Source organism: Trichomycterus rosablanca, chromosome 11 (genome assembly GCF_030014385.1).
Source record: "Trichomycterus rosablanca isolate fTriRos1 chromosome 11, fTriRos1.hap1, whole genome shotgun sequence".
NCBI classification, from domain to species: domain Eukaryota; kingdom Metazoa; phylum Chordata; class Actinopteri; order Siluriformes; family Trichomycteridae; genus Trichomycterus; species Trichomycterus rosablanca.
This window is the reverse complement of record NC_085998.1, coordinates 8,810,851-8,835,920: the sequence shown is the minus strand read 5'-3', so window position 1 is coordinate 8,835,920 and position 25,070 is coordinate 8,810,851. Positions and strand designations below refer to the sequence as shown.

General features: G+C 42.2%; 1 protein-coding gene across 1 annotated transcript in view; it reads left to right on the top strand.

The window, feature by feature from the left end:
- large2 (LARGE xylosyl- and glucuronyltransferase 2) overlaps positions 1-24,661 on the top strand; it is a 56,338-nt gene extending 31,677 nt beyond the window's left edge. Inside the window, exons 2-15 of the mRNA XM_063004455.1 lie at positions 1,395-1,587; positions 3,389-3,666; positions 4,425-4,507; positions 7,090-7,213; positions 13,741-13,912; positions 14,881-14,985; positions 16,601-16,713; positions 16,796-16,921; positions 18,158-18,313; positions 19,643-19,806; positions 20,224-20,502; positions 21,449-21,595; positions 21,712-21,907; positions 23,463-24,661. Of these exons, the coding sequence (XP_062860525.1) occupies positions 1,488-1,587; positions 3,389-3,666; positions 4,425-4,507; positions 7,090-7,213; positions 13,741-13,912; positions 14,881-14,985; positions 16,601-16,713; positions 16,796-16,921; positions 18,158-18,313; positions 19,643-19,806; positions 20,224-20,502; positions 21,449-21,595; positions 21,712-21,907; positions 23,463-23,660 (2,241 nt within the window). The 5' untranslated portion in view covers positions 1,395-1,487 and the 3' untranslated portion in view covers positions 23,661-24,661. The remainder of the gene's footprint in view (positions 1-1,394; positions 1,588-3,388; positions 3,667-4,424; positions 4,508-7,089; positions 7,214-13,740; positions 13,913-14,880; positions 14,986-16,600; positions 16,714-16,795; positions 16,922-18,157; positions 18,314-19,642; positions 19,807-20,223; positions 20,503-21,448; positions 21,596-21,711; positions 21,908-23,462) is intronic.
- The last annotated feature ends 409 nt before the right edge of the window (positions 24,662-25,070 follow it).

The window sequence follows — 25,070 nt, the reverse complement described above, 5'->3', positions numbered from 1 at the left end:
ACTCTGATTTGGACATAAAAATAAAGCTTCTTTTTTACTATGTGTTTATTTTATAGGGTACAGAATAGTGTTTACATTTATTTAATATGATTTTCTTAATAACCAATGAATCCTAGTACCTGTGACAAAGTCCGGTGCTACCCAGAACCAATCCATCACACGTTCACTTACACCTAGAGTCAATAAAGAGCAGCTAATTCTCCTCATGTATATAAAAGATGGGAGGACATTTTTGGAAACCCAAGCAAACATAGTAAGAACGTGTTCAGTTCTTGGGGGAACTGAGTATATCTACATACAATGGGACAATGCAAAAAGAAAACCTAGTCTGTGTAGAGTTCTAGTCATTACATTTAGCATTTATTATTCTTGTTGATGTTGTTTTTGTTATTATTATAATCACTAATTATGTTATTATTATTATCATTAACTGTTGTTGTTGTTGTTGTTGTTGTTGTTATAGAATTAGTATTATAATCATTTATTATTATTATATAATGATTATTGTTATTGTTATTATTATATTAATAATATTATCATTATATTACAGTATATTAAAATCATTATTTATTTATTATTATTGTTATTATATAATTTTTATTATTATTGCAACCATTAGTTTTAATAATGTATATTTTTATTATATTATAATAATAACAGTAATAATAATTATTGTTCTTATTATTAGTAGTAGTAATAGTATATGCATATTATTGTTAAATTATAATAACAATAACAATAACAATAATTATTATTATTATCAATAATAAGAATAATAATTAATATTATTGTTACTATTATTATATAATTATTATTATTATTATTAGTTAGGATTATTATAACAAATAATAATAACAATGTTATATAATAATAATTATTAATATTATTATTGTTATTATTATATTATTATGGTTATTGTTCTTTTTATATTATAACAATAGCAATAATAACAACAACAACAATAATAATAATAACAAAGATTATAATAATAGTAATAATTATTATATTATTATATAATTATTATTATTATCATTTTTATTAATATATTATTATTATATAATTATAATTACTATATTCATTAATTTTTATTATTATTATTATTATTATTATTATATAATTATTATTACTATATTAATTAATTATTATTATTATTATTATTTTTATTATCATTAATTGTTGTTATTATTCTTATATAATTATTATTACTATATTTGTTAATTATTATCATTATTATTCTTATATTATTATTAGTCGTAGTTGTATATTATTATTATCATTATCATTAATTGTTATTATTATATAATTATTATTACTGTATTTATTAATTATTGTTATTATTATTATTGTCATTCAGGCATATCAGTCTAAATCATGTGTATTTTTACCATCTGCAGATGAGAGAATGCTGCGGGGAAGCATCGTGAGGCCGAGTCCCACCTGAAGCCCATCCTCCACTCATCCCCCCCACCGGCTGTAACCTTCCCATAATGCACTGCCCCTGCAGAGGGAGGCTGAAGCTGCTGCTGGCGTCTCTGAGCTTCATCATCCTGCTCACCTGGCTCTACCTTCTTGCTGGAAACCTGGAGAGTGAGTGCTAACAAATGTGGATCATTTTAAAATCTGAAACTCAACCCTAGGCTGTGACTTTGCTAACAAATGTACACGCAGCTTTAATACAAGCAGCATTCGCATGGACATGTCTGAGGGTTCAAATCAGATATTCAGTAAATCTATCAAATCAACATCAAACATCAGGCTATGCTAAGTGAGAGCCATACCAACAGTATTAAAAGTGTTTTGAAATGCTCCTGTGTGGTATGTGTACCTAATAAAAGGGCCACTAAAGGTATTTGGTTGGTAGGAATTTGCAAAACACCGAGGCTGAGAGATAAAAGACAGAGAACATACTCTACGCTGTTTTCTTCCCATAATGCCCATTTAAAGTGAGGTGCGGCTGGAGCCTCCGATTTTTCTTCAGACGGCAGTCGGGGAGAAAAGTTGTGCTCCATCAAACAAACAAACAAACAATGAATAAATAAAGAGGTTGTCAGTGGCGTAATTGTTTTGGAAGCGGATAAATGAGGATTATTATGGCTGAGTGATGGGCGCGCGGCCCGGCTCGTCTGTTCGGAAGGAAAACAAAGCGAGCGCTCATTTGGAGTTCTACTGTTAATCTGAAAATAAGTGCTAAATTCATTAACGTCATTAGCATGAGGTGCAGCTCGGATTCGGCTGGTTAATGGGCCGGCGATGCAGATGAACCTCTGGTGATGGTGCTGGTGATGTATTATGCAGCTGATGAAACACCAGCGTTTCTTTATGTAGCTTTTATTAGCATCATGGCAGTGAATGCTGCTTTATGAACCACAGGCTCTTTATAGGTTGTGTGTGTGTAAACACCTAGATATTACATTCAAACTTATTAAGCATTCTCTTTTATTCAGCCATAAAAACATTAGTAACATTTGTCACTAATGTTTTCAGGAAGGTCTGAATCACAGTCAGTGTTCTAATTCATCCCAAAGGTGTGTAAAGGGATCGAGCAGGCTTGTCAAGTTCTCCCATGCCAAACTTAATTTGAGCAAATTTTCTCCTTATTATTATTAATACATTTTTGGACTGACTTGTCCGGGGTGTTTCCTGCTCTTCATCCAGTGACTTAGACCCACAGCAACCCTGACCAGGATTAACTGCTAACTGTGGGTTCCACTACCAGCTGTTATTTTAACTACCAGCTGTGGGTTCCACTACCAGCTGTGGGTTCCACTACAAACTGTGGCTTCCACTACCAGCTGTGGGTTCCACTACCAATTGTGGGTTCCACTACTAGCTTTGGGTTCCACTTTCAGCTGTGGGTTCCACTACCAACTTTAGTTTCACTACCAGCTGTGGGTTCCACTACCAACTTTAGTTTCACTACCAGCTGTGGGTTCCACTACCAGCTGTGGGTTTCACTACTAGCCATGGGTTCTACTTCCAACTGTGGCTTCCACTACCAGCTGTGGGTTCCTCTATCAACTGTGGGTTCCACTACCAGCTATGGGTTCCACTACCAGCTGTGGGTTCCACTACTAATTGTGGGTTCCTCTACCAGCTATGGGTTCCACTACGAGCTGTGGGTTCCACTACGAGCTGTGGCTTCCACTACCAATTGTGGCTTCCACTACCAGCTGTGGGTTCCACTACCAGCTGTGGCTTCCACTATCAACTGTGGGTTCCACTACCAGCCGTGGGTTCCACTACCAGCTGCACTGATTATTACAGCCACTAGTGTAGCATCATACAAACCTTGAGCCCAAATCAGCACGTTTCATGTTTACTGATTCGTTCTCTATCATTTCTTTATCACGTTTTAATCTGTAATCTTTCTCTGGTCATGTGTCGGCAGATGGTCGATCCCTGCTCCTCTCTCCATGTCTGCTGGAGTCCACGGAGGCACGTTTGCTTGAACGGGAGGAGCTCGAGTCCCGGGTTCGACAGGTGGAAGAAGAGAACCGGCAGATCCGCTTGCAGCTCAGCCAATCGCAGGGCCAGACGGAGGGTAACTACGGCAACCAGCAGTGGGTGGCATCGGCTGATACGGGAGCGGAGGACGTGGAGAACACGGCAGAGGAACGGGCCAATCACAGCGACTGCATCCGCTCTCCCACTGCTGAGAAGTGTGAGGTGAGGGAACTGATTTATCAGATGCATTCGGCTTCTTCAGAAACACAGAGACAGACAGGCAAAAAACTTCCCATTTATCACTGAAAACACTGATGGGTTCTGGGAAATGTAGGCCCCATAACCGCCAGTTAAACAGCGATGATTCATGGGAAATGTAGGCCAACTTTCATAGTATGGTATAATAAAGACAAGAGCCACATGCAGGAAACTGCCAGCTGCTTCTTTACTCTGACCAGCAGCAGATTCTAACAGAGTCCCAGTTTATACAGAGGAGCATCTTATTTACGCTCATTTGCTCAGAAGATGCTTTTTCATCCAACGTCCGCTTACACATTCTGGGCCAATTTTGTCTGTTTAGTGCCTAGCCAGGCTGGCAACACTACTAAGACTTGAACCCGGGTCTCTGCTAGAGTATTAGACTTCTGTACCCTCTTTATTTGATTCCTGTCCTTGTTTTGTAGCTCCTTCATTTAGACTCCTTTGGTTAAATATCACTAGGTTTTTTAACCCAACAAGACTTTATCATAGCACAAATTCCAAATAGCTGAGAGGATCACATAGTGGCCGTTTGTTCTATCTATTTAAATACCAGATTACTGTAAGAAGGGTATTTTAATATCATTTGTTTTTGAAATGGGATGTCCAGCAAGCTTGTTGCCAGGTGTCCAAATACTTTTGACCATATACTGTACATACTGTATATACCAGTCTAGTTTTCCATTGTGTACGTTTCTGAATATTTATCTGTGTTTATACAGTTGATTCACGTGGCATGTGTGTGTGCGGGTCACAACGCCAGCCGAGACGTGGTCACCCTGGTCAAGTCCATCCTGTTCCACAGGTAAATGCAGAACACTGTGTTGTGTTAATTATTAACTGTCCTTTATGCTTCATCAAAGAGTAACTGATAAGGCAGCATGAAACTAAACAGAAATACTGAACACATTTGCAAACCAAAACTCGTACAGATTGTTTCTCTATATGAGAAAACTAGTCATTGAAAGGTTGCTGGTTCAAGCCCCACCACATCCAAGTTGCCACTGTTGGGCCCTTGACTAAGGCCCTTAACCCTTAATTGCTTAGACTGTATACTATCACAGTACTGTAAGTTGGTTTGGATAAAAGCGTCTGCTTAATGCCGAAAATGTAAATATCAATATTCAGTCAAAAGATTACATACACCAACATCAGGGCTTGATTGTGCCAACCTGGCAGGCTGGGCAAAATTGTACATGCCACTGGTGGAAAACTCGTTGGTTTGAAACTCAGCTCTGCCATGCGGCTGGGCTGGGTGGCTACATACAGTGTATCACAAAAGTGAGTACACCCCTCACATTTTTGCAAATATTTTATTATATCTTTTCATGGGACAACACTATAGACATGAAACTTGGATATAACTCAGAGTAGTCAGTGTACAACTTGTATAGCAGTGTAGATTTACTGTCTTCTGAAAATAACTCAACACACAGCCATTAATGTCTAAATAGCTGGCAACATAAGTGAGTACACCCCACAGTGAACATGTCCAAATTGTGCCCAAAGTGTCAATATTTTGTGTGACCACCATTATTATCCAGCACTGCCTTAACCCTCCTGGGCATGGAATTCACCAGAGCTGCACAGGTTGCTACTGGAATCCTCTTCCACTCCTCCATGATGACATCACGGAGCTGGTGGATGTTAGACACCTTGAACTCCTCCACCTTCCACTTGAGGATGCGCCACAGGTGCTCAATTGGGTTTAGTCCATCACCTTTACCTTCAGCTTCCTCAGCAAGGCAGTTGTCATCTTGGAGGTTGTGTTTGGGGTCGTTATCCTGTTGGAAAACTGCCATGAGGCCCAGTTTTCGAAGGGAGGGGATCATGCTCTGTTTCAGAATGTCACAGTACATGTTGGAATTCATGTTTCCCTCAATGAACTGCAGCTCCCCAGTGCCAGCAACACTCATGCAGCCCAAGACCATGATGCTACCACCACCATGCTTGACTGTAGGCAAGATACAGTTGTCTTGGTACTTCTCACCAGGGCGCCGCCACACATGCTGGACACCATCTGAGCCAAACAAGTTTATCTTGGTCTCGTCAGACCACAGGGCATTCCAGTAATCCATGTTCTTGGACTGCTTGTCTTCAGCAAACTGTTTGCGGGCTTTCTTGTGCGTCAGCTTCCTTCTGGGATGACGACCATGCAGACCGAGTTGATGCAGTGTGCGGCGTATGGTCTGAGCACTGACAGGCTGACCTCCCACGTCTTCAACCTCTGCAGCAATGCTGGCAGCACTCATGTGTCTATTTTTTAAAGCCAACCTCTGGATATGACGCCGAACACGTGGACTCAACTTCTTTGGTCGACCCTGGCGAAGCCTGTTCCGAGTGGAACCTGTCCTGGAAAACCGCTGTATGACCTTGGCCACCATGCTGTAGCTCAGTTTCAGGGTGTTAGCAATCTTCTTATAGCCCAGGCCATCTTTGTGGAGAGCAACAATTCTATTTCTCACATCCTCAGAGAGTTCTTTGCCATGAGGTGCCATGTTGAATATCCAGTGGTCAGTATGAGAGAATTGTACCCAAAACACCAAATTTAACAGCCCTGCTCCCCATTTACACCTGGGACCTTGACACATGACACCAGGGAGGGACAACGACACATTTGGGCACAATTTGGACATGTTCACTGTGGGGTGTACTCACTTATGTTGCCAGCTATTTAGACATTAATGGCTGTGTGTTGAGTTATTTTCAGAAGACAGTAAATCTACACTGCTATACAAGCTGTACACTGACTACTCTAAGTTATATCCAAGTTTCATGTCTATAGTGTTGTCCCATGAAAAGATATAATGAAATATTTGCAGAAATGTGAGGGGTGTACTCACTTTTGTGATACACTGTATACAGCTCTCGTTCATACAGGGTGGGAGTCGGACGGGACCTCATGACTGATGTAATTAAGACCTCTGCTGGCTAATTGATTGCCTGCACAGAGTCGAAGGATAATGTGTTGATCAGTGTTGCTGGTGAAAAGATGCAGTCGGCTACTGCACAAGTGTCGGATGGGGCGTGTGTCAGTCTTGCTCTCCTCAATCAGGGCAGGGATCGGCATCAGTAGAGAGGAAGCATAATGCAGTTGGGTAATTGGATGCACTACAAGTCAGGAGAAAAAAGGGAGAAAATGCATAAAACAAAAAATATAGATATACTGTATATAAAAAAACAGGTGGGGAAAAACAAGACAAGACTCTTCACTGGTGGAAAACAGAACAGGGCTGAGGATGAGACAAAATCTAAAAACAGAGGCAAACTGCCTCAAGCAAGTACCTCAAGCCCTTATTCTTACTTCAGACAGCTCAGATTTTAACATCATGTGTGTTTATTTCAGTGTTTTCCATAAACTGTTCCATGTTTGCTGCCCCATTCTAGGAGAAACCCGCTACATTTTCACTTCATCACAGACACAGTGGCCAATCAGATCCTTAGCACATTGTTTCAGTCATGGATGGTGCCATCGGTGCAGGTCAGCTTCTACGATGCTGATGAACTGAAGGTAACTTATAATGTCATGCTCAGAAACACAAAATTACACAACATTACACCCCAAAACATAAGATCAAGCACATAGCCATGCAGTCTCTGTAAGCACTGGCACTAGAATGGAAGCAACAACAGCCCCTTCCTGAAGCCACACAAGTTCCAAGACTGGGACCATAAAGTACTGAAACATGTGGAGAGTTAAAAAAAAACATGTGTTTTTAACTGCCTCTGAAATTCATACTACTCAATAGTCCAGTAGTATTGTGCTTTACATGACTCCATTTAGCACTTGGCATTGCACATTTTGAACTGAGGCTTGTGTGCAGCTGCTTAGGAAACCCAACCTATAAAGACCCTGATTAACTACTGAGTTCCAAAACTGAAAGCAGCACAGTGGCTGTTAGTGCTGGTTTATTGCGAAGATCAAAAAAATCAGTTCATTATTACATTACATAAATAGAACTTAAAAAAAAAACTATGGGGCAGTACCTTGTTGCAGCAGGAAGAGTGGGTGCAGCACAGCAATATGGGTCTTGGGGATCTGGGTTTGATCCTCACTGCAATGTATTAGCACCCTGACCATCTAGTCATGCCCAATCGGAGCTTATCTCTCTCTCTCTCTCTTGTTATTCCCGCCACCCCCAACCCTCGATCAAGTCATCAGGTCATCTGCCCCCACAGTATCAATATGAAGTGCCACGCATTTCTGTGCCATCTGTGATCAGCCGCCCCACGTTCAGGCACCTAGACTGGTCAGCAGAGGTTGTAATTGCCCCAGTGACCAGGACCTCTTTAATCCCGGCAACTTAGCTTGGACATAGGCTCACATTCTCACATACATGTTATCTCCCGTATATAAACCCGTCCTTCCTGTTATAAACAGAACGCTTACTCTGATTGTGTGTGTGTGTGTGTGTGTGTGTGTGTGATGATTTTCTTCTCGTGCACACTCAGATTTTGCAGGGCTCTTTCTCTCAAACTCATAGCAGTAAATGACACTGGAGTGGAGGATCTGAACACCAAGATTTCTTTAAGATCTCTAACAGTAACATTGTCTCCGGATGTGTCCCTGTTTTCTTCTTTCACTATCACACCCCTCTTCATTGCTGGTATCCCTGTTAAGTCTTCTTCCAAGGCATGTAATCTTGGGGTTCTGTTTGACCCTCTTCTGTCGTTTGAGCCACATACTGTATAAGTTCACTGGCAAAGTCTGCCTTCTTTCGGCTTTGAAATGTCTCTCAACTGGTACATGCCTTTGTTTTTTTTTTCCTCACGATTTAGCGCACTCAATTTATTGTGTTCCACTGCTGAGGGATGCCAGATTGCATCCGAGTAGAGCACGTCGCTGTACACGCCTCTTCCGACACGTGCACAGCCCTCCTCTTCTCGCCCCTGCATTCTGCACAGGCGTCTCTTCCGGAAATCAATGGGCCTGACACAGCGTATGAAGATCCACCCACACATAGTCTGGCCCCCACCCTGCAGATACGGTGGTCAGTTAGTATCTGCTGCAGGCACTGCCAATTATGCCCGCTAGATGGCGCCCAGCCGACCGGTGGCAACCGGTGCTGGTGTGCAAGCAGAATATCCCGCTGCGCCACCTGGGCGCCCCTACATGCCTTCGTTACTTCAAAACTAGGCTACTGCAATTCTCTCCTCTATGGGCTTCCCTCAAAATCCCTCCGACCACTGCAGATCGTTCATAATGCTGCTGCCTGAGTGCTGACCCAGGCTAAAAAACATGAGCATATCACGCCGGTATTAGAACGACTCCATTGGCTCAGTACAAAATTTTAGTGCTTACTTTTAAGGCAGTTCATGGTCTGGCCCCCTTGTATCTGTCTAATCTACACTGCTATGTCCCTTCTCCTAGGTTAAGGTCGTCTGATGCTGGTCTCCTGGTTGCTCCTAGGTTTAGGTTGACCACCATGGGTGGTAGATCATGTAGTGTTGCTGCCCCTACACTGTGGAACTCTCTTCCTCTCTCTCTTTGTCTCTCTTCCTCTCTCGCTGAGTTTAAATCTTTTCTAAAAACGTTCTTGTTTACTCAGCACTTTCACTCGTCTTCTTCTGTTTCTGTTTGATCTTGTTTGTGATTAGGATTCCTATGTAAAGCGTCCTTGGGTACTATGAAAGGCGCTATATAAGTTAAATGTATTATTATTATTATCTGTGTTTGGTCCTCACCTCCAGTGTCTGTGAAGGTGATTGGCATGTTGGAAAAAGGCATCATGTCAGATGTTTGAACTGACTTCATACTCACTGTTCTCTCTCCACACTAGATTATATTTGTGTATAGGTCAGAATTTTGGGTCGGAAATCCCAAATCTGTTGAGTTTGCTACCTTTTTAGGTGAATTCACCAGATTGACTTGTATAAAACCTGTAGCTTTCTTCCCCTCTTACTGGGGGGTCTTCTGTTCCCAGCGTGAAAACACTCTGCTGAGCACCGAGCGCTGATTCATTCATTTCTCTTCATACATTTAAAGTGTCTGTGTGCACCGCTGCGGGGAATTTAAATTATTCGCGGCATGTTTGTAGGTCGGTTTGTTTGGGTGCGCTGCATGGTAGCGCCAGTGTGGCGGCATTCGAAGTGCGTCTCTCTGTTTTCTGTTACGTAAACTCACAGAGACTGCATATTTATTATATTTAATATTTCTTTGCATGTTGTATACAGTGGGAGAAACATATTCAACAGTATTTAGCCACTGTTGTTAGTGATTATATACAGTGGGGTCAAAAAGTATTTAGTCAGCCACTGATTGTGCAGGTTCTCCTACTTAGAAAGATGAGAGAGGTCTGTAATTTTCATCATAGGTACACTTCAACTATGAGAGACAAAATGAGGGGGAAAAAATCCAGGAAATCACATTGTAGGATTTTTAAAGAATTTATTCGTGAATTATGGTGGAAAATAAGTATTTGGTCAATAACAAACAAGCAAGATTTCTGGCTCTCACAGACCTGTAACTTCTTCTTTAAGAAGCTCTTCTGTCCTCCACTCATTACCTGTATTAATGGCACCTGTTTGACCTCGTTATCTGTATAAAATACACCTGTCCACAGCCTCAAACAGTCAGACTCAAAACTTAACCATGGCCAAGACCAAAGAGCTGTCGAAGGACACCAGAAAGAAAATTGTAGACATGCACCAGGCTGGGAAGAGTGAATCTACAATAGGCAAGCAGGTTGGTGTGAATAAATCAACTGTGGGAGCAATTGTAAGAAAATGGAAGACATACAAGACCATTGATAATCTCCCTTGGGGTCAAGATCTCATCCCGTGGTGTCAAAATGATCATGAGAACGGTGAGCAAAAATCCCAGAACTACACAGAGGGACCTGATGAATGACCTGCAGAGAGCTGGGACCAAAGTAACAAAGGCTACCATCAGTAACACACTACGTCGAGAGGGACTCAAATCCTGCAGTGCCAGGTGTGTCCCTCTGCTTAAGCCAGTACATGTCCAGGCCCGTCTGAAGTTTGTCAGAGAGCATATGGATGATCCAGAGGAGGATTGGGAGAATATCATGTGGTCAGATGAAACCAAAATGGAACTTTTTGGTAAAAACTCAACTTGTCATGTTTGGAGGAAGAAGAAAAACCCAAGAACACCATACCTACTGTGAAGCATGGGGGTGGAAACATCATACTTTGGGGCTGTTTTTCTGCAAAGCGGACAGGACGACTGATCCGTGTTAAGGGAAGAATGAACGGGGCCATGTATCGTGAGATTTTAAGCCAAAACCTCCTTCCATCAGTGAGAGCATTGAAGATGGAACGTGGCTGGGTCTTCCAGCATGACAATGATCCCAAACACACCGCTCGGGCAACGAAGGAGTGGCTCCGTAAAAAGCATTTCAAGGTCCTGGAGTGGCCTAGCCAGTCTCCAGACCTCAACCCCATAGAAAATTTGTGGAGTCCGTGTTGCCCAGCGACAGCCCCAAAACATCACTGCTCTAGAGGAGATCTGCATGGAGGAATGGGCCAAAATACCAGCTACAGTGTGTGCAAACCTGGTGAAGACTTACAGGAAACGTTTCACCTCTGTCATTGCCAACAAAGGTTATGTTACAAAGTATTAAGTTGAACTTTTGTTATTGACCAAATACTTATTTTCCACCATAATTTACAAATAAATTCTTTAAAAATCCTACAATGTGATTTCCTGGATTTTTTTTTTCTCATTTTGTCTCTCATAGTTGAAGTGATGAAAATTACAGACCTCTCTCATCTTTCTAAGTAGGAGAACTTGCACAATCAGTGGCTGACTAAATACTTTTTGGCCCCACTGTAACATCAGTGCCCAACCATACAAATGCTTTTTCTCTGGGCGTAGTGCAGCAACACACTCCAGGCAGGCCTCAGCCACCTCCCTCAACCAAATGTAGCCAATCATGTCTTTATGTAGATGCCTGACCATCCGAAAGCACTGCTGGGGATTTAAACCCTGGATCCCAGCGATAGCGGGCTAGCATGATTTACCGCTACAAACCTGAGTGCCCCTAATATAATTGGACTTTATTATTATTATTATTGTTATTATTATTATGTTTTTATGCATTTTACTCACAATTTAGTGTAGCCAATCTACTGCTGGGGACTTACAGGACAACAGCATCCAAAGACATGTGCGCAGTCCACCAATCCCTTCTTATCCACCCATACTTTGGTGGATTCGCATGTGAGGTCGACTTCGCGTACAGAGAGCCACACCCCGATCTCTGAGCTCCTCCACTTTCTGTGGATAACCCCACCGAGCAGACTGGAAGCCAGTTTTGTCCGCCACAGGCATTAGCCAATTCTGCCTGCTTAAGGGCGCCCAGTAGACCAGAAGAAGAGCCTGAATTAGAACCCGGGAGTTCAGAATCTTGGTTCTGGTGTGCTAGCAGATGATCTCGCTGTGCCACCTGGGCGCCCTATAATTGGATTTTCTTTCAATTCAACATGGTACTCAAATTGTCATTCTAATTATATGCTTTTATTAAATAAATACAAGCTTTTTCCTAGAGGTTCTTTTTCTCCAGAACATCTGGTCTTCTCTTTAGACCTTCAGGCTTCTTAATGGCTCCATCATTGTTTCTCTAATTGTATTGATCTGTCTTGTTGCTGGCCGTCCTTCTCCTCTTTAGTCTGTAACTATTTCAAGCATAGCTGTTGTTTCCAATGAGTCAAGTCAAGTCCATATTTGTATAGCGCTTTTTACAGTGTCTCAAAGGACATTATCTCAAAGGACAGCAGGACCAACAGACCAAAAACCCCTGCTGAGCAAACCGAGGGCGACAGTGACATGGAAAAACTCCCTTTAAAATACAGGAAGAAACCTTGAGAGGAACCAGACTCAGCAGGGACACATACTCCTCGGGTGGCCTGGAGGATACTTTATTAATTAATTAATTCATTTATTTTCTTATCCGCTTATCCAATCATGGTCTCGGGGGGGGGGGGGACATGGTAACACCCTGGACGGGACACCAGTCCATCGCAGGGCAGACAGACACACATACATACACCCATTCACTTATAGGGCAATTCAGTGTCTCCAATTAACTTGACTGCATGTTTTTGGACTGTGGGAGGAAACCGGAGCTCCCGGAGGAAACCCACGCAGACATGGGGAGAACATGCAAACTCCGCACAGAAAGGACCGCCCCGCCTGGGGATCGAACCTAGGACCTTCTTGCTGTGAGGTGACAGTGCTACCCACCGTGCCCCCCGAGGATAATTTAAATAAATAGGATTTACACAAAAGTAAATTAAACTAAAAGTTATAACTAGCAAAAAATAATTGGAGTTCTTCATTATTCAGTTCAGTCTGTGATAAAGTGAGTTCGACTTGGTTCCTCACATAATGTGAGCTGTAGGTTAATTGTTACTGCTTGTACTTTAGTCTAAGCCCTGGTAGAAGCGGTTGTACATCTGATTTTAACTTTATTAAAACTGTACTTCTGTAAAGTACTTTTTAATTTAAAATTCCAAGGACACAGTTTCAGGGACTTGATGTGCCATGTTAAATTGGATCTGTAGTTTTTTCATTTGTAAAATAAGTACCCGGTCTGGCACCTATTTTTGCTAAATAATTACATTCCGTAGCTGGTTGGATTGGCTTGATGCTTTAACCTCTTAATTTAAGGATTTCATAAAAACGTCTGAAGAAAAAATCGATTAAAAATGTACTAGTGGAACCAGAGCTGCTAAAACTCACTTCTCAGCTCTTTCTTTTCTTTTTTCCTATTTTTGTTGCTTCTGTTCTGTTCGTGCTGCTGTTTGGTTCCGAGCATTTGCTATTCATTACACGCGTAGAAACCCCAGAACCGTGAGCTCCTGAGTGTGTTCTGGCAAATCAGTCTTTAATCTCCTGCCGAGCCTTACATCACTAAATATGTATTCTGAGATAAAAGAGACATAACCATCCACGCTCCTCTGTCAGGTCCCTCCTGTGTTGTGGAAAAGACTTAAGTTGAAAGAGTTGAGAGTCCAAATTGTCCCATGGTTCTGCTGACCTGATTTCAAATAGGATCTTTCTTTCTTTTCATTCAGCCTGAGGTGTCATGGATACCCAACAAACACTATTCAGGAATTTATGGCCTGATGAAACTCACCCTCACCAAAGCGCTTCCCTCCGATCTGTCTAAAGTCATTGTGCTGGATACGGACATCACCTTCGCTACTGACATTGCCGAATTGTGGGCCATCTTCAGGAAATTCACAGGTAATTATTTACTGCAGTCACTGTATTACACAATATGTACCCTGACATAAATGCAGCAGTCAAAATAACAGAAACAAAATAACAAATAAAAGATACGAAAACATCAGCAGCCTGCAATGGAGAAAGTGGGTAGAAAAGGAATAGTGAAGAACTGAGAACTGGTTGTCACAATTTGACAGCTACTCCTGACATCTGTGACAACCCTGTTTTCAGAAAAAGAGGGAAGATAGGAAACCCCCAAAACAACTGGTAATAGCAATGCACAAGACACTTCACAACCCCAACAAGCTACATGAATTTACAGGTGGGTCCTCTCCAGTAAGGAGACAGATGTCACACCACCTCTGAGGTAATTGGCTCCGAATAAAAACTTGGACTAGCTGGCTGAGGAACAGCTTCATCCCCAAACCCTTAAGAACACAATATTTTGTTGTACTATGTACAATGACAAATAAAGTTTCTATTCTAATCTATGGTGAGCTCCATTATTTCCATCGTGAGGCCCGAAAACCAAAGCCAGGTTCCCATTAAAAGATAAAGTTATGCTGGCATCCCACTTTATTGGAATACCGGACCGGAGCAAGTCTGGTATCATTGTTTCAAAGAAAAAGCAGGTTGCCAGACAGAGGAGCTGGCAAGTCTTTAAGTGAGAAACTGTGATACAAATATACACTCCCACCTGGAGCGAAGTAAAGCTCAGTAAGGTGGCAGTAACTTAAGAGAAAGTGAAGAGAAACATCTGTTCCTCCTTGCCCTGTCTGCCAGCCATAACTGGCATGGCAGATAAAGCTGGACCAGCTGGATCTGTTACAGTAATGTTTGGAAATATATATTATAGAGAAATTTATCCAGAATTACCAGATGAATGTAGCAGTTCTTCAAAATAAACAAATAGAACACTCTACTAGAAGCTAACACCTGACTAAACACCTGTAAAAGATAAATAACCAGCAGTGACTTTATTCCAGCAAAACAGGTGATTGGACTGGTGGAGAACCAGAGTGACTGGTACCTTGGAAACCTGTGGAAGAACCACAAACCCTGGCCTGCTCTGGGACGCGGGTTCAACACTGGTAAGTAGAACTAATTAATTAAATTCTGGAAGAATTAAGGAGAGATTTGAGGGTTTCAGGTTTATTACCCCCCCATTTATAAAATGATCTGGGGCTGGTTTTTAAATCACTATTTTATATTAGTTAAGTTATTGAGTATTAGTTTCTTTAAGGTGTTTAATTTTTTATATACAAACCCCACTTCCAGATAAGGACATCTGTTTTCACTAATCAACTTAATTGTAGTTTGTAAATATAAACACATTCCAACACTCTCCAAAAAAGTTGGGACATAGGCAAAGTAAGAGTGAAAAGTTAATAGAATAGTATACAGCCATAACATTAAAACCACCTCCTTGTTTCTACACTCTTTGTCCATTTTATCAGCTCCACTTACCATATAGAAGCACTTTGTAGTTCTACAATTACTGACTGTAGTCCATCTGTGTCTCTACATACCTTTGTTAGCCAGCTTTCACCCTGTTCTTCAATGGTCAGGACCCCCACAGGACCACTACAGAGTAGGTATTATTTGGGTGGTGGATCATTCTCAGCACTGCAGTGACACTGACATGGTGGTGGTGTGTTAGTGTGTGTTGTGCTGGTATGAGTGGATCAGACACAGCAGTGCTGCTGGAGTTTTTAAATACCGTGTCCACTCACTGTCCACTCTATTAGACGCTCCTACCTAGTTGGTTCACCTTGTAGATGTAAAGTCAGAGACGATTGCTCATCTTTTGCTGCTGTTTGAGTTGGTCATCTTCTAGACCTTCATCAGTGGTCACAGGACGCTGCCCACGGGGCGGTGTTGGCTATATATTTTTTTGGTTGGTGGACTATTCTCAGTTCAGTAGTGACAGTGAGGTGTTTAAAAACTCAGCATTGCTGTGTCTGATCCACTCATACCAGCACAACACACACTAACACACCACCACCATGGAAGTGTCACTGTAGTGCTGAGAATGATCCACCACCTAAATAATACCTGCTCTGTAGTGGTTCTGTGGGGGTTCTGACCATTGAAGAACAGGGTGAAAGGGGGCCAACAAAGCATGCAGCGAAACAGATGGACCACAGTCAGTAATTGTAGGACTACAAAGTGCTTCTATATGGTAAGTGGAGCTGATAAAATGGACTGCGAGTGTAGAAACAAGGAGGTGGTTTTAATGTTATGGTTGATTGGTGTATGTCTTTGATGTTTTAACAAAGGTTTAGAAAACCAGTCCCAGCTAAATGTTCCTGCTAAGCCTCAGATAATGGGTCAGCATACTTTACCACTGCGCCACCTGAGCACATTCTTGTTCCTACATTGTAATTAAACTATCCAAAGTGCAATTGGTTATTTATTCTATTTAGCACAGTAGTATGCAATTTGGGACACAGCCTTTTTCGAAAGCCATCATAACTTTGAGCTTTGCATTCATGAGGATAGGAACGGCTTAAAAAGTTTAAACCGAGTTTCTTCCTTCTATAATGAGTCTTTCAGGCCACAATCACCCAACAGACTCTGCAGACTTTTAATTTCATCAAAGTAAAAGTCTGACCCCGTGAGAGCACTTACAACTAAATGTCAGCTTAATGCTGTGTAATTAGGTAAATGTAGCTCTGATGGAAAGGATCTCCTCCTGGGTTTCAGGGGTAATCCTGCTGTATCTGGAGAGGTTGAGGAGACTTGGCTGGGAGCAGATGTGGAGGTTAACAGCAGAGAGAGAGTTGATGAGCATGCTCTCCACCTCCCTCGCTGATCAGGTAAAGAAGAACACAGTGAGTTATCACACTGCTCAGCTGCTGAAGGTTCTGTAGAGCTCAGTGTTTTGTTCTGTCTGTGCAGGATATATTTAATGCTATCATCAAACAGAACCCGATTCTCGTGCACCAGCTGCCGTGTTTCTGGAACGTACAGTTATCGGATCATACCCGGTCTGAGCAGTGCTACACTGAAGTGTCAGACCTAAAGGTAAAGAAGAACTTAATGTTCACATAATGCAACATTAAAGCCACAGTTAACATAAATGCTTCTTTTTTGTTTAAATTCACTGTATGGCCAAAGATTTGTAGACACCCCTCACCACACCCACTGTGAATAGGTGTATAAAACCAAGTATATAAAATAGCATTTGTGGCAACACATCATGTGGTCATACAGTATACACACTAGTACAGTAATGTATTATATTTTCCTTGTATATTGATTAGAATATTATTAGATATATTAGATATTGATTTCACACTGGACCATGATTGGCTCCTACATTACTATTACTACTTTTCTGATGATTTGCACTGAATGGTGTCAGCCAGCTTTGTGTAGTCTGGACAATAGCTGCTGATGCCAGTGCTCAAGCTTCCAAGTGTTCATCAACAAGGGTGGACCGATATTTAGACTTAATTATTTTCATGTGGTAAAAGGCTGATTCACGCAAGTAGGTTGATCCAAAAATGCTGTCAGATATGTGGCACATTTCCTAATTTTTGGATATTTTATCTCAGCCAGTGAGTTCCTAAATTGTCCAGCGCTTGACTTCATAGATTGTAGGGTTAAAATTCTCCGTCAGCTTCTTCCACGTATGAACGAAGCATCCGTCTTTCCAGTAATCTTGCCCGAATCGAAACGTTTTTGGTTTCTTTGTGGTTGGTTGCGCACTCATTTTCACAAACAGTGTAGGTTACAAAAAGAAAAAATGCAAAAATGGTGCAAACTGGCTACTGATGAATGAAAACTTTCTAGATTTACAGTGCTTTAGATGGACTGAGGCGTAGCTATGGTAACAACCCGCAAATTAAAGAAACAGTGGCCACATTTCATGTCTGTCATGTTGACCTATTTGAACGAGGCGCGATCTACCAGCATGCACTGTGCTATATGATTGGAACATGTAGTCCTTAAACTAAGCTTTCATTAATTTCAAGTTCTTACATTCATTTTTTGTAGGTTTTCTAAAAAAATGACATTTTTATGAATTTAAAGCTACTGAAACACCCTGGTTTCATTACAAAAGACGTCGTCATTGGTTTGAATCATTTCAGACAACTTATAACAGTCATAACAAGCCACAGCAAACACCTTCAAAACATCAGACAAAGTGGTTCAATAATCCGCTGATGGAAATTTAAAGTGAATCTTTGCATAGAAAGTGTATAAATAAAAACTAAAGGCATGGACTACTTGTTCCATCTTGGTGTGTTTAAACAGGTGATTCACTGGAATTCTCCTAAAAAACTGAGAGTGAAAAACAAGCATGTGGAATTCTTCCGGAATCTCTACCTGACCTTCCTGGAGTATGACGGGAACCTCCTCCGGCGGGAACTGTTCGGGTGTCCGAGTCAGGCCAGCTCTGAGAGCACACGGGTGAGTACAATCAGTGCGATCCAACACGAAATTTAGTAGGAATTGGAAAACACACGAGTGGTCATGAAAATAACAATTCAAAACTAAAGCTATAGGGCGCCCAGGTGGCACAGCCGGATGGTCCGCTGGCACACCAGCGCTGAGTTTCTGAACTCCTCGGTTCGAGACTCGGCATTGCCACCGGCTGGCTGGGTGCCATCTGGCGGGCATAATTGGCAGTGCCTACAGCAGATACTAATGGCCACCATATCTGCAGGGTGGGGACCGGACTATGTGTGGGGTGGGATCTTCATACGATGTGTGAGGACCCTGATTGGCGGAAGAGACGCCTGTGCAGAATGCAAGGCCGAGAAGAGGGGGGCTGTGCACGTGTCAGAAGAGGTGTGTACAGCGACGTGCTCTCCTCGGATGCAATCGGGTATCTTTCAGCAGCGGAAGACAAGTTGACTGTGCTAAATCTAGAGGAAAATGTGGAGAGAATGCATTAAAAAAAAAACTAAAGCTATATACCTACACCGCTAAGAGCTGTAACGATCAATATACTTGCCGTTATTTTCTTTTCTGCTTTTTTTTCTATTTATTTATGCATTTTCTCCGAATTTATTTATGTCTTCCGCTGCTGGGGATCCCTGATTGCATTCGAGGAGGGTATATTTTCTACTCGCGCCTCCTCCGACCCATGCGCAGTCCTTAGCGGACCCCTTATTTTTTACCCATGCACTCTGCACAGGCGCCTCTGTATCTGCTAATCAGGGTCCTTGCACAGCGTTTGAAGACCCCACCCACATAGTCCGGTCATCCCGCCCTAGCAGACACGGTGGCCAATTAGTGTCTGCTGCAGGCACTGCCAATTATGCCCGTTAGATGGCGCCCAGCTGATCAACGGCAACGGCAAGTTTCGCACAGAGGAGGAATCTCGGTGCTGGTGTGCTAGCGGAATATCCCACTGTGCCACCTGGGCGCCGGTAAAGTGTTTTTTTTACCTAATTTATGTAACATTCTGTCAGATTTGAGAATGAAAGAATGAAAACATTTCTTCAGGTGGCACAGTGGTAAACTGAGCTAGCACACTACCTCTGGGATTGAGGGTTTGACTCCCAGAATAGCGGTGCTATTGGCCACTCGGGCGTCTACTTACAGACATGATTGGCTGTGTCTGAGGAAGGGGAGATTGCAGAGGCCCTGTGATGGATTGGTATCCCGCATTGTGCCCAGTGGTTCCAGGGACATGAACAAATAGATGCACGCAACCCTGACCAGGATAAAGCCGTAGTAGAACATTAAAGTGTAAAAACAATTTTAAAGCTTGTTTGAATTTCTGTGTTTTAGCTTCAGAAAGCCCTGGAGGAGCTCGATGAGGACGACCAGTGTTATGACTTTCGCCGTGAGCGGATCATGGTCCACCGCGTTCACCTTTATTTCCTGGAGTATGAATACGTGCCCACAGAGGACGACACAGACATCACGCTGGTGGCTCAGCTCTCAATGGACAGGTAAGACAGCAGATCGGGCTGACTGAACACGGAGCTTACACTTCCACACCGACACACTGGTATGAAAGCTTTGATTAAAGCGCAGAATCTTTTAAGAGGCGTTTATAAAAGGTCCATTCATGGGGTTGGAATTGGATTTGGATTTCTGCTACGGCTTAAAGAGCTGATAATCCCCCAACAATCACCCCATCCTTCTGCTCTCTATGGGCCTTATTCAGAGTTTGTGACTTAAGTCCTCATTCAGTTCATCTCTTTAAGGTTGCCAGGTTATTCATGTATTCATTTTGAACATTTCTAGGCATGTTGTCTAAACAGCACTTAGTTTTAGGGATGTGCGTGCAGTCTGAATACAGATGTCCTACTCAATATGTGTTGTTGACTCCACTCTGAACATCTGGATTGTCTGTTTCTGTACAGGTTGCAGATGCTGGAGGCGATATGTAAACACTGGGAAGGACCGATCAGTCTGGCTCTTTATATGTCGGACGCTGAGGCTCAGCAGTTTTTGCGCTATGCCCAGGCCTCAGAGGTACTCAAAAACCGCAAGAACGTGGGGTACCACATTGTCTACAAGGAGGGACAGTTCTACCCTGTTAACCTTGTCCGCAACGTGGCTCTTCGGAATGCCAAAACTCCCTACGTCTTTCTGACTGACATAGATTTCCTCCCTATGTATGGTCTCTATGATTACCTCAGGTAAATTAAAATACATTTTAAACTGTTCCATTCCATTATACACTGATCAGCCATAACATTAAAACCACCTCCTTGTTTCTACACTCACTGTCTATTTTATCAGCTCCACTTACCACTTAGGAGCACTTTGTTGTTCTACAATTACCGACTGTAGTCCATCTGTTTCTCTGCATGCTTTGTTAGCCCCCTTTCATGCTGTTCTTCAATGGTCAGGACCCCCACAGAACCACTACAGAGCAGGTATTATTTGGGTGGTGGATCATTCTCGGCACTACAGTGACACTGACATGGTGGTGGTGTGTTAGTGTGTGTTGTGCTGGTATGAGTGGATCAGACACAGCAGCGCTGCTGGAGTTTATAAATACAGTGTCCACTCTATTAGACACTCCTAACTAGTTGGTCCACCTTGTAGATGTAAAGTCAGAGACGATCGCTCATCTATTGCTGCTGTTTGAGTTGGTCGTCTTCTAGACCTTCATCAGTGGTCACAGGATGCTGCCCACAGGGCGCTGCTGGCTGGATATTTTTGGTTGGTGGACTATTCTCAGTCCAGCAGTGACAGTGAGGTGTTTAAAAACTCCATCAGCATTGCTGTGTCTTATCCACTTATACCAGCACAACACACACTAACACACCACCACCATGTCAGTGTCACTGCAGTGCTGAGAATGATCCAGCACCCAAATAATACTTACTCTGTAGTGGTCCTGTGGGGGTCCTGACCATTAAAGAACAGCATGAAAGGGGGATAACAAAGCATGCAGAGAAACAGATGGACTACAGTCAGTAATTGTAGAACTACAAAGTGTTTCTATATGATAAGGGGAGCTGATAAAATGGACAGTGAGTGTAGAAACAAGGAGGTGGTTTTTTTATGGCTGATCAGTGTAGTACCATATAGTCATCGTTTGCTCATTTGTCTTTGGCTTGATTGTCCTGCTTGTAGAAAATCAATTGTCCAGCTGGACATGGCTAATACCAAAAAGGCTCTGGTGGTTCCAGCCTTCGAGACGCTAAGATATCGCCTTTCATTTCCCAAATCCAAAGCTGAACTGCTGTCTATGCTGGACATGGGGACTCTCTACACCTTCAGGTATATTAACTACAGTACTACTTCCTTACTCATATAAATGGACACTAATGACACCTTCAGAAATGCATGATGCTATAATATCTATAATATCAATGGGACTGTTGTTTGCCTCACAGGTACCATGTTTGGACCAAGGGTCATGCACCAACCAACTATGCTAAATGGAGGACGGCCACTACCCCATACAAGGTGGAGTGGGAGGCTGATTTTGAGCCCTACGTGGTGGTGAAACGAGACTGCCCTGAGTATGACCAGAGGTTTGTGGGCTTTGGCTGGAACAAGGTCTCACACATAATGGAGCTTGATGCACTGGTAAGACCTGCAATAAAATGCAGACAATGCTTTGGTACACAAAGAAAGTAGCAGCAAAGACTAGGGAAGTTTAATTCACTGACAAAGGAGAACAATGACTGGTTAATTAAGTGAACTCCTTAACTTTTTTAAGCCAACTTAAAAAAGCAACTATAATATAGGATGTTATAGAGCAGTTAATAATATATTTTTGTTAATTTTAAAAATAAGGATACTCAGGTGGAGGTAAAACACGCCAGTTCGAATCTCAGCTCTGCTACCAACAGGCTGGGCACCTACATGAACAACGGTTGGCTTGTTGTTCCAGGGAAATGTGTCGGAGGGGATTCTTCATAACTGATGAATTTATGACCTCTGCTGGCTGGTTGATAGCGTCTGCACAGAGACGAGAGTTAATGTAATCAGGGTGTGTCTCTCCGTACACAAAGCTGATCCACATATGAATTTGTCTCGTTCAGGTGAAAAGATGTAGTCGGCTACTGCACACGTGTCTGGGGGCGTGTGTTAGTCACGGCTCTCATCGGTCAGAGTGGAGGTCAACATCAGTAGAGAGGAAGCGTAATGCAATTGGGTGATTGGATACGACCAGATTGGGAGGAAAAATGGGGGAAAAATGCAAAAAATAAATAAATAAATAAATAATGCACAATTTGTTTACCAAAAAATCTAAGCTGTGTTATCACCCGGCTGGGCACCTACACAGACACATGATTGACTGTGTGTCTGTAGAGTGGGGGACAATGACCAAAACAGGGTTCCTCTTTGCTGGGCAGTTATGACCTGTGTTGACTAGTCAGGGCACCAGCATTAGGAAGGATGGGTGTGCATGAAACCTCGGTCCCTCTCGATCGGGGTGGGAGTGGCAGCAGCAACGCTCCAATTGGCCACGACTGAATTGGGTGAAAAAGGGAGAAAAACAATACAAATAAATATAGAAATACAAAATAATAATAAATCTTGGGAACTATTATGAATTTTATTTTTAATTGATTGTTTATTTCACCGAGTGTAAGTACTGTAGGTAGGTCCTTTATTTAAAATTATTTACGATCGGGGGGGGCACAGTGGCTCAGTGAGTAGCACTGTGGCCTTACAGCAAGATGGTCCTGTGTTCGATCCCCAGGTGAAGCGGTCCGGTCCTTTCTGTGTGACGTTTACATGTTCTTACCGTGTCTGTGTGGGTTTCCTCCGGGAGCTCCAGTTTCCTCCCACAGTTCAAAGACAGGCAAGTGAGGTGAATTGGAGATACAAAATCGTCCATGACCATGTTTGATATTAAACTTGTGAGCTGATGAACCTTGTGTAACGAGTAACTGCCGTTTCTGTCATGAATGTAACCAAAGTCTATAAAACATGACGTTAAAATCCTAATAAAATAAATAAAATTCATTTACTGTGATGGTACAAATGTAGCACCCACCACACCAGCAGAATGGACAACAATCTAAAAAAAGATCATTTGCTGGTATCAGCATCTCCTAAAGTGATAGAACGGTACATATTCATGTTTGAGATGATAAAATGCTGACACACCTCTTTCTCTGTTTTCATACAGGAGTATGACCTGATGGTGTTACCTAACGCCTTTATGATCCACATGCCCCATGCTCCCAGCTTCGACATCTCAAAGTTTCGTTCCAGTTCAAGTTACCGCTACTGCCTGACGACGCTAAAGGAAGAGTTCCACCAGGACCTCTCCCGGAAATATGGTGCTGCTGCTTTAAAGTACCTCACCGCTCAGAGGAACATCTAAACATGCACATCAGGACACTAACGGGTCGGTCAAGGCCATGCGCCGCTCTGAGACGATGTCGGTGACCCTGAGGTGCGGCGAGGTACTAAACTGTCCTTCCAAAACCTGTATCTGTACCGGATCTGCCAGAGGCAGAGCGGAGACTGGAGCTTTAACCTCGATTTCCACGTGCTCGTCACATCGAGGATCCAAACAGCGATGTCAACACTGTATTAAAGACTCATCCGACCAAGCATTTTACCTACTGGTTAGCGATGCTTATGTCTGCAGTATGTGTATTGATGGACATCTAGCTGACCAAGTTCTTGCTTATTAGCATAAAAGACAAAGATTATGAGCAAGGTTTTTGACAATCAGGACTTTGACTCCACTAAGAGCAAAGTAATCCAGTGGAACAGGTAGAGTTTAGCTGGGTGAAAGAAGGATGGAGGAAAAGATAAAGCCTTATCACCCCTCACTATTTAAAATATTGATGTGTATTTTTTCCCTTTTAAAAATTATGGTCCATAAACTATGGAACAATATGAACGTATAGAATATAATGTTTTAATTACCAGATTATTGGAGGGGAAAAGGCACATTATATTTTCATTTCTATAAACAGAGTACTGAGAGAGCGAACGCTTGAGATACGTACTTGTCTAGTGGGGGTAAATGTTTCTGTCAGGCGCGATGGCTCGCCTGGACGTGTGTGTAATTGCTGCATTTAGAACTGTCACTTAACTAAATTGCCACATATTATGGCATGCATATTTTATATCTGGCACCATTTTAATTTCATATATATGGCATCCATGAGCTATATCATCTCACACTCAGTCTGATTAGTGTACTTGACAAGAAATGCACACATTGTCTATTGTAGAACTCACTTCGACACAGTAATGAGGATGTACTTGAGGAGGCCACTTTTCCACCGGTTGGGTACACCATGTACAGGTACTGATCCAAATCCAGAACTCACCTTACCCTGGTGAAATACCATTTCAGTTTTTTTTTCACTGCATAACATTAATAGTTCTGTTAGTGATGGAATTCATGCAGTATTCATTATAAAAGCAACAAATTAATTAGTCATGTCTTTTTAAAATACAAATGTAAATCCATGCCTCAGTTGATGGTCTACCTCTTAAGGCTTTTGTAGAGTGTAAAAAAGAGCGAGTTTGCTGGTGTGCAGTAATGGTGTCGAGTTCATACGAACAAAGCCAGTGATCTCAATATGTCTCTCAATTCAGTTGTTGACAGTTGACCAACTGGCAAAAATATAAATATATATACTGATCAGCCATAACATTAAAACCACCTCTGTGTTTCTACACTTACTGTCCAATTTATCAGCTCCACTTACCATATAGAAGCACTTTGTAGTTCTACAATTACTGACTGTAGTCCATCTGTTTCTCTACATAC